Here is a 10,000-nt window from a genome sequence, read left to right as displayed (position 1 = left end):
TCAGTTTCACAATTTTCCATATAAAGAGTCATCTTCACCCTCGGTGTCCGGGACTTATTGTGTGGAGTTGTTTAGCTTGCTGGATAGCTGAATTAGGACATTCTATGATGCCAGTACAGTGAAAAGAGAGACTTTTGAAGAGCTACTGATGACCAGACTGCATTGTCGTGCCGGAAGCCCGAACCAGTACAACAACTGCAACGTCACAAGTAAGGATTGAGGTAAAAAACATCCATAGTAACCATGGACAGAACAAATGCATCAGTCACATCCGCAGACTCCCATACAAGTAGAGCTTCATGTAAAGTAGTATTTGCAGCAGCCACAGCACGTGCTAAAGCCCAAGCCGCACACGCAAGAGCTGCCTATTCACAAACAGAGATTGAATTAAAGATGGAAAAAGCCCGTCTTGATGCAACACTCATCGCCTTAGAAAGGGAGATAGAGGCAAAAGCCGCCATGGCTGAAGCAGCAGTAATGGAGGCTGCAGCCGCAGACTTTGAAGATGAGTGCCGCAGTCGTGGACCAGAGTTATCACCCAGGCAAAGCGCAGGACAGCGCACTGAGGAATATGTAGAGAGGCACAGCCATCTCAGTGGCAGCTGGCGTTCACTCGAAGATTTATACGATGCGCAAATGCCCCATAATCACAGCACATATGTATCTGTATCTGGAGATAAGGAAAGTCAATCCCCAACTCCTGATCACCATCAGCAATGTGACCACATCACAGATGGTGACCCCAGTGCAGACGATGTTCTTGCGGATACACATATTTGCCCTGAGCCACTGAGTAGCCAGCTACATACAGCCTTACCTGCTCAGGCTTCCCGGCGCACCGACCACAGCCCACTCAGGTCAGGCTTACCTGTTCACACATCCGGGCACGCTGAACACAGCCCACTTAGGTCACGATTACCTGCTCACACATCAAGGCACGCTGACCATAGCCCCTTCAGGTCAGGCTTACCTGCTCACACATTCAGGCACGCTGACCATAGCCCCTTCAGGTCAGGCTTACCTGCTCACACATCCAGGCATGCTGACCATAGCCCCTTCAGGTCAGGCTTACCTGCTCACACATCCGGGCACGCTGACCACAGCCCCCTCAGGTCAGGCTTACCTGCTCACACATCCGGGCACGCTGACCACAGCCCCCTCAGGTCAGGCTTACCTGCTCACACATCCAGGCACGCTGACCACAGCCCCCTCAGGTCAGGCTTACCGGCTTACACACCCAGGCATAACGACCACAGAACCAGGGCTGCACACTGCCCCAGTGACAGAGCCACATCTGACTTAGCGAGGTACCTAGCACGAAGTCAGCTAGTGTCATCAGGACTCACCAGGTTCGATGACAAGCCAGAAAACTACTTATCCTGGAAAGGCTCATTCATGAACACCATTGAGAACCTAGGTCTTAGAGCAGGAGAAGAGATGGATTTATTAATTAGATGGCTAGGCCCAGAATCTGCAGAGCATGCACGCCGCATTAGATCAGTGAACGTGAGAGATCAAGCAGCAGGATTATGGCTCGTATGGGAGAGGTTAGAGGAGATGTATGGCTCACCTGAAGCGATAGAGGGTGCTCTTTTCATGAAACTCGAACAATTCCCCAAAATATCACACAAGGAGCATCATAAACTTAGAGAGCTGTCTGATTTGCTGTTGGAGATTGAGTCTGCAAAGCATGAAGGATACTTACCTGGCCTATCCTATCTCGACACAGCAAGGGGTATAAACCCGATAGTGGAGAAACTGCCGTATGGGCTCCAGGACAAGTGGGTAATGGAAGGCTCACGATACAAACAAGAATTCAGGGTCCCCTATCCTCCATTCCATTTCTTTTTAGAGTTTGTGCGCAGGCAAGCAAAGGCACGCAACGACCCAAGCTTTAGCCTTCCTCTCTCCAGGGCAGCAAACAGGAAAGATAAGTTTAGTGAAAGTCACAACAGCAGCCGCAGAACAGTCTCTGTGCATAGAACAGACATAGCCTACTCTAACTCCACGCCCACTGCTGAAGACCCAGAGAAACAATGCCCCGTGCATCAAAAACCACACTCCCTGCAAATGTGCCGCGGCTTCAGAGAAAAGCTAATGGATGAACGAAAGAAAATATTAAAGGAGAATAACATATGTTTTAAGTGCTGCGCGTCAAACAAGCATGTAGCCCGAGACTGTGAGGCCACAATCAAATGCACAGAGTGTAACAGCAATAGACACCCAACAGCGCTGCACCCAGGCCCTGCTCCATGGTTCTCCAAGACCTCTCCACCCCCATCAGAGAATGGCGGGGAGAGCGACGGAGCATCAGAAACCGCTGTGGTTTCCAAATGCACTGAGGTATGTGGGGAAGGCTTCAATGGCAAATCATGTTCCAAGATATGCCTAGTGACAGTCTACCCAGCTGACAGCCGCAACAAGGGCAAGAGGATGTACGTCATGCTGGACGACCAAAGCAACAGGTCACTGGCACGCTCAGAGTTTTTTGATATCTTCGGTGTAGGTGGGCCCACATACCCTTACACTCTGAAAACCTGCTCTGGTGTAGGTGACACGTCCGGCCGCCGAGCTACAGGGTTCATCATTGAACCTGCAGATGGTGACATCAGCTTAACTCTACCCACGCTCCTGGAGTGCAACATGATTCCCAACAACAGAGACGAAATCCCCACCCCAGCTGCCGCGCACAGCCACTGTCACCTCAGAGCTATAGTCGATGAAATACCACAAGTTGACATGAACGCTGAGATCCTGCTGCTTCTGGGCAGGGACATGCTGAGAGTGCACAAGGTGCGTAAACAGATCAATGGACCACATGACGCACCTTACGCACAGAGGCTGGACTTAGGATGGGTGATAGTCGGCGATGTGTGCCTGGGCAGCACACATCGGCCTCCCCAAGTCACCAGTATGAAGACATACATCCTTGAAAACGGCAGGCCAAGCCGCTTTCCCCCATGTGAAAACCACTTGAAGGTGAAGGAGAAACTCTGCTTCCCTAATCAGCCCCAGCCTGTTAGCCGTGTGACACACAGTGACAACCTGGGCGTATCCGTTTTCCACCAAACGAAGGATGATCACAAGCTTGCGCCATCGATGGAGGATCTCATATTTCTTGAGACAATGGAAAGTGAATTCTTCCAGGATTCAGCGAACAGTTGGGTGGCTCCGCTACCATTCCGCCAGCCGCGGATGAGTCTGCCTAACAACCGCCGATATGCCATGAGTCGTCTGAAGTCTCTGCACCGCACACTCGACAAAAATCCAGAGATGAGATCTCATTTCATGGACTTCATGCAAAAACTGCTAGACAGCCACCACGCAGAGCTTGCTCCACCAACACAAGACGGCAAGGAGTATTGGTATCTGCCCTTTTTCGGCGTCTACCACCCACAAAAACCCTCACAGATACGTGTGGTGTTCGACTCGAGTGCACAGTTTGAAGGCATGTCACTCAACAACGTGCTGCTCTCTGGGCCGAACATGAACAATAGCCTGTTGGGTGTTCTCATAAGATTCAGGAAGAACCCAGTTGCACTAACAGCTGACATACAGCAAATGTTTCATTGCTTTCTCGTCCGAGAAGACTGCAGGGATGTTCTACGCTTTGTCTGGCACAGAGACAATGACCTGAGTAAAGAGGTGGTGGACTACAGAATGAGGGTACATGTTTTTGGAAACAGTCCCTCTCCTGCTGTAGCCATCTATGGGTTACGAAGAGCTGCCCGCCAGGGAGAAAAACTGTATGGCACTGATGTGCGACACCTCACTGATCGCGACTTCTACGTGGACGATGCCCTCAAGTCCGTCTCCACCGTAGAGCAAGCAGTCGATCTTCTCAAAAGAACGCAGAAGATGCTGGCGGCCTCCAACCTCCGGCTCCATAAGGTAGCCTCCAACAAAGCCGAGGTGATGGATGCATTTCCAGTCGAAGATCGCGCCAAAGACCTCCAGGATCTCGACTTGTTTGTGGATGACTTACCAGATCAGCGAAGCCTTGGGGTGAAATGGAGCATCATGTCAGACCACTTTACCTTTCATGTTCCTCAGAATGAAGGCCCTTACACACGCAGGGGCGTGCTTTCAATGGTGAACAGCCTCTTCGACCCATTGGGGTTCCTGGCACCAGTGACCATCCAGGGCCGGCTATTGCTAAGAGAGCTGTCTGCAGAGGCCTCTGACTGGGACTCACCCCTCCCTGAGGAAATGCGCGAGAAATGGACGGAGTGGCGAACCTCACTGAACCATCTAGGCAGCATTCATGTGCCCCGCACATACTCCTCCATTCCGCCCTCTGAGATCAAAAGCATGGATCTCTGCGTTTTCTCCGATGCGTCTGTCAAGGCCATATCTGCTGTTGCCTACCTGAGAGTCACCAGCATCAAAGGGAAAGCAGAGCTGGGATTCGTCTTGGGCAAAGCGCGGCTTGCTCCTCAGCCTGAACTAACAGTTCCCAGGCTCGAACTGTGTGCAGCGGTCATGGCTGTTGAGATTGCAGAGGTAGTAAGTGAAGAAATAGACCTCCCACTCGACTCCATCATCTTTTACACAGACAGCAAGGTCGTCCTGGGCTACATATGCAACCAGTCAAGGCGCTTCTACGTCTATGTAAATAACAGAGTCCAGCGTATAAGGCAGTTTACCACGCCTGAACAATGGCACTATGTGCCAACAGATCAGAATCCTGCAGACCATGGCTCACGCTCTGTTCAAGCCTCAAAACTCCACAACACCTCATGGCTCACAGGCCCCTCATTTCTCCTCAGCTCTAAGCCGCCACCTGAGCAGCACACAGAGTTTGACCTTCTTGAACCCGAAAAGGATGCAGAAATCCGCCCTGAAGTAAAAACCCTGTCCACGCACATCACTGAGGGCTTCCTTGACTCCAAGCGTTGGGAACGCTTCTCCACATGGAGATCACTGATCCGTGCTGTGGCCAGACTCAAACACGTAGCCTTCTGTTTTGCTAACCCACACAACGATGGAGACTGTGCTGGGTGGCACATTTGTAAGAAGGCCATCTCTGGTGGTACGCTTGAAGAGGCAGAGAAGTTTGCCATCAGGAGTGTGCAGCATGAGGTCTATGCAGAGGAGTTCCGTCACATCACTGCAAAACGTGACCTTTCCAAGCAAAGCCAACTTATCAAGTTGAATCCCACTATTGACAGCAGTGGCCTGCTGCGAGTAGGTGGGCGTATCAGTCAGTCAGGCCTTGAATTAAAGGAAACAAACCCAATCATCTTACCTGGCAGTCATCATGTCACCACTCTTCTTGTACGACATAATCACGAGAGAGTGCTGCACCAGGGTAGGCACTTTACGGAGGGAGCTGTCAGAGAGAGTGGCCTGTGGATAATAGGAGCGAAGAGGTGCATTGGAAAGATATTAAACAAATGTGTGATTTGCAGACGGCTCAGAGGCAAGATTGAAGTGCAGCAAATGAGCGACCTGCCTGCAGATCGTCTTCAAGCAGACCCTCCCTTCTCACACGTGGGCATGGACATGTTCGGGCCATGGGAAGTGTCCACAAGGAGAACACGCGGGGGTCAGGCTAATAGTAAGAGATGGGCAATCCTGTTCACCTGTTTATGCACAAGGGCTGTCCATATCGAAGTGGTCGAAGAGATGAGCTCTTCCAGCTTCATCAATGCCTTGAGGCGTTTCTTCGCGCTGCGCGGACCAGCCAAACAGTTACGCTCAGATTGTGGGACAAACTTCGTCGGTGCATGCAGAGAAATGGGCATCAGCACGGCAGAGCAGGATAAGGTCCAGAATTATCTGCAAGAACAAAGATGTTCATGGATCTTTAACCCGCCCCATTCATCCCACATGGGTGGAGTGTGGGAACGCATGATTGGTGTTGCACGGCGCATACTGGACAGCATGATGCTGCGTGCTGGACAAACACATCTTACACATGAGACACTTACTACCTTCCTGGCTGAGGTCACAGCCATAATTAATGCTCGTCCTTTGATACAAGTCTCGTCTGACCCTGAGCATCCTCACATTCTGTCACCCTCCATCTTGCTGACCCAGAAATCGTGCACATCCCTCCCACCTTTGGGCAGCTGCAGTCCAAAGGAGATCTTAAGGAATCAGTGGAAACGTGTTCAGCTGCTGGCCGACGAGTTCTGGAACAGGTGGCGCAAGGAGTATCTTGGCACTTTGCAGTCAAGGCAGAAGTGGCAACACAAGAGGCCAGATCTCAAGCCAGGAGACGTAGTCCTTCTCAAGGAGAAACAGGCCAGAAGGAATGAGTGGCCTATGGGGGTCGTTGTTAAGACAGTCCCAAGCCAAGATGGACTGATAAGAAAGGCTGAAGTCAAAGTTGTTCAGCAAGGGTCAACAAAGAGCTATTACAGACCTATTTCAGAACTAGTGTTCCTTCTATCCCCAGAGTAAGGTGTAATGCTAATGTGTTATGGTATCTCTAAAGATACCAGACGGGGAGTGTTCTGGCCTTTGCCAGCAGTTCATATGTTAAAGTATGTAGGGACTTTTATTTTGTCTATTGTTTACACTGCACTGTAGCTGCAGGAAGTCTGAGAAAGAAGAAGAAGAAAGTTAGACAGCATGGTTAAAAGCATCATGGAAGTTTGTTGTTGTGCTCCTCCTTCTGTGTAGCTGTTTGAAGGCATTCTCTGTAAGTAAATGAGGTTAAGTTATGATGTTTGTGACAAATTAGATTAAGAATAGCATTATGATTCCCAGCTAGCTTTACAGCTAACCAGTTTGTTGTCCTGCTAGTTTCCGATAGCCTTTATATTGATTGCACCTGAGCCAAAGCTTTTATCCATATTGCCATATATTTACTGGTGTATGTATTGTATTTCAGTTTCACAATTTTCCATATAAAGAGTCATCTTCACCCTCGGTGTCCGGGACTTATTGTGTGGAGTTGTTTAGCTTGCTGGATAGCTGAATTAGGACATTCTATGATGCCAGTACAATCAAGAAGAGAGGTCATGTCATGGATTTTTGTGAATGTTTCTTCTTCTACATATGCATAAGTTTAGTCATCTAGTTCAAATGATATTCAGCTTTATTGTCAATGCACAAATGAAATACCAGTAGTCTAAAACAAAATGCCGTTTTTCCCAGTGGTGTAAATAACTAGCTGACATGTCCAAAGGGCCTTCATGAAATGCGTTGCGAGACTGTTCATACACATTTTAACGGGCAAAGTTGAAGAGCTACTCTCCGTTATTGTTTGTGCAAATAATATTCTGATTCATGTTCCCTTGCATTTTGCAACCATGAGGTCAATGGTTAAGCTCAATCTTTTGACGCAATCTTTTGATTTTCACCCAGCCTAGTCCATGGTAGGCGCCCGATAGAAATATTGTTTAATTTTGCGATTGAGATATCCACGCACTGGCGCCCCCCCTGCGACGTGTTCGCCCCCCGGTTTTAGAGCTATTCTAAATGCAAAAATGCATAGAGGGAGTTATGACAAAACCGTGACTGTTAACAAACTATAAGCTATATAAGGTAGGCCCTATGCTAGGCCTATTACACAACACAAATTGTCGCTAGGCTATGCTGGCGACCCAAATAAAATCTCCGTTGGAACCAATGGCTTACACCTTACAGTATCAAGCTGCCACCTCTTGGCGAAAAAGTTAATAGTTTTGCATATCAGTAGTAATACATTTCACGTAGCTGTGAATCACGGAAAGGGCGAATGAAGTGGACACTTCTAAACGGAACCCAACCCACTGTACAGTAGCTCAAGGTCTGTGGCTAAAGCAGCCATAATGAAAGCGTTATCATTGTTTGGATACTTCACACACACGTGTTTTTTAATCGCATAGACTACAACTACCAAGCTGGAATCAAAGCACATCGACTCCCCTCTCACACCCTAAACACGCACTTCGAACAAACAAAAAGCGCCTCAGTCTCACGGAATAGCCATAGGCAAAACTGTATCTGACCCTTGTAACATTGGTACTAAATCATTCATCGCAAAGAATGATTTTTGTAGCACGTGCAACAAATATGTGTAGGTACAGCCCTGCCCTGAATACATCTCAACGTGCGCTCTAAAACATCTGGTTTAAATGGAGATTGTAGATCATCACGGGATCATAGACAGGTTATCTTTCAGGTAGCCTATATTTTCCATTAAAAAACCATCACGTAGCGAACGTGTTGTGGCTAACTCACTTAGCTCCTGTTAGTAGCCTAGGTTATGGTCATAAGCAAATGAGATGACAGTCGAAAGATACAATTAGTGCTGTTATCGATTTGCTTGGTAGCTTATAAACGCATTTATGGTTTTCTACAAATACATCAATAATCAAATTGGCCTCCATCACTCAACCATGCTAACGGTAACATTATTTTACCTACGTTCTGCTATTGATAGGATTAACGTAGCCTACCTGCAGTAAAAAACAAGCATGTCCGATAAACATTCTCAGATTTATTTCGGCTTCAATAGGAAATGGGAATTACATGTCATGCAGAAATCATCCTACCCTTAGACGTTCTCTGCGGTAAACTACTGTAGCCTACAGTCTTGTCCTTGTAGGAAGCATAGTGTCTTTCCAACCCATTTAAGATTAACTTCCAACAAAATTACGTCTCACTGCAACGATGCGCCATCTAGTGGACAAACGACTACTTATCGCCAATACTGGAAATGCAGCCATGATGATGATGATGAATATTTATTTTGGCTTTCTTTTAATCCTACTGAATTTGTAATTATGTATCGGCCGTTCTAATACCGATAGTATGTGGGTGCCTGTGTGTGTGTGTGCATGTGTATATGTGTGCACCACCATCTACAGGCCAATGAGTGTAGAGTCACTAAATGTACACATAACTTAATTTTTTAGACCCCCCCATGGATGAAATTCTACGAAACTTGGCATACCCCCAGAGAATGTCAGGTTAATCATACACATAAAATTTGGTGCAGTTCTGAACGTCTTTACTGAAGAGAGGGGCGATTAAAGCAGAATGATATTGCATTTTCATTTTTTACCGGGGGGGTGCAAATCACAAATGAGTGATTATGGGCTAAGTTGATGTGGGCCCTTGAGACCAACATACCATAAAAATTTCTTCATCCTCGGTGCCACGGTTCAGGTAGTTATTGAGGAAAAACTGCATTTTTTGGGTTTCGGGGGGCCCAGCGCGGAGGGGGAGTGGCCCCCGGGGACCAAACGAAATTTTTCCGTAAAAGTCTAGTGGGGCTACATACCCACCAAATTTCATGTGCCCTGGTGTTTCGGTGCCCCGGGTATCGTTGACCAAAATTTCAGGAAGTAGATGACGGAAAAAAAAAAAAAAAAAAAAAAAAAAACTTTGACAATCCCTATATGACCGCTTCGCTAGCTTCGCTAGCGGCGGTCATAATAAAACCCGCAGACACACACACACGTTTGCCTGGAGGGACCCATCTGATAAGAGTTTGTCTGGGATGAAAGTCCACACAGAAAGACAAAGACCACAAGGCCTTCTGTAGAATGGAGATGAAGCCATAATTCAGGGAGGGGCTGGGCTCTGAGAGAGAGAGAGAGAGAGAGAGAGAGAGAGAGAGAGAGAGAGAGAGAGAGAGAGAGAGAGAGACTCATTCTGCTACGGCCGGATGGGGCCGACTTCTAGCCTGTTATTAAAAGTAGTCAATTCTCAGCCTGGTTTGAATTCGCCATCCATAAATTAGAGAGCGATTAAAATACGGACCATACGCACCCCATCAAGAAGGAACAAAGTCAAAACCGAGAGCACTTCTCTCTGCCTTCTCCTTATCCCCCCCAGAGTTTGGGTGGTGCAGGAGATGCGGCATTAATGTGATTGCTCTTATATAGTACAGACACCAGGGTGTGCGCGCGTGCGCGTGGGAGTGTGTCCATCCACGTGTCCATGCATAATGCTTGCTAGTGGCTACAGGCAATATCTGTGTTCGTTTAGATTCAACCAACACTCAACCGTCACCATTTCCTTGTTGCAACCACATGGGCTCTTTGAAGAAAGGAGAGCC

The 10,000-nt window shown here is 47.9% G+C and overlaps 1 protein-coding gene and 1 long non-coding RNA gene across 2 annotated transcripts in view; both read right to left on the bottom strand.

Moving 5' to 3' along the window:
• Nucleotides 1–999, bottom strand: part of cox10 (cytochrome c oxidase assembly factor heme A:farnesyltransferase COX10) — a 7,719-nt gene extending 6,720 nt beyond the window's left edge. The window contains exons 1-2 of the mRNA XM_076299085.1: nt 971–999; nt 869–889 (exon numbers count right to left, since the gene is read on the bottom strand). Of these exons, the coding sequence (XP_076155200.1) occupies nt 869–889; nt 971–999 (50 nt within the window). The remainder of the gene's footprint in view (nt 1–868; nt 890–970) is intronic.
• LOC143137708 (uncharacterized) overlaps nt 1–10,000 on the bottom strand; it is a 626,567-nt gene that overhangs the window by 533,456 nt on the left and 83,111 nt on the right. The window lies entirely within an intron of this gene.

This window comes from Alosa pseudoharengus, unplaced genomic scaffold, assembly GCF_046254945.1.
Source record: "Alosa pseudoharengus isolate Yale_2024_CS ecotype anadromous, Long Island Sound unplaced genomic scaffold, YU_APseudo_1.1 YU_APseudo_1.1_scf_21, whole genome shotgun sequence".
Taxonomy (NCBI): Eukaryota; Metazoa; Chordata; class Actinopteri; order Clupeiformes; family Clupeidae; genus Alosa; species Alosa pseudoharengus.
Note: the sequence above shows the minus strand (reverse complement) of the source record. Positions and strands in the feature narration are given on the sequence as shown.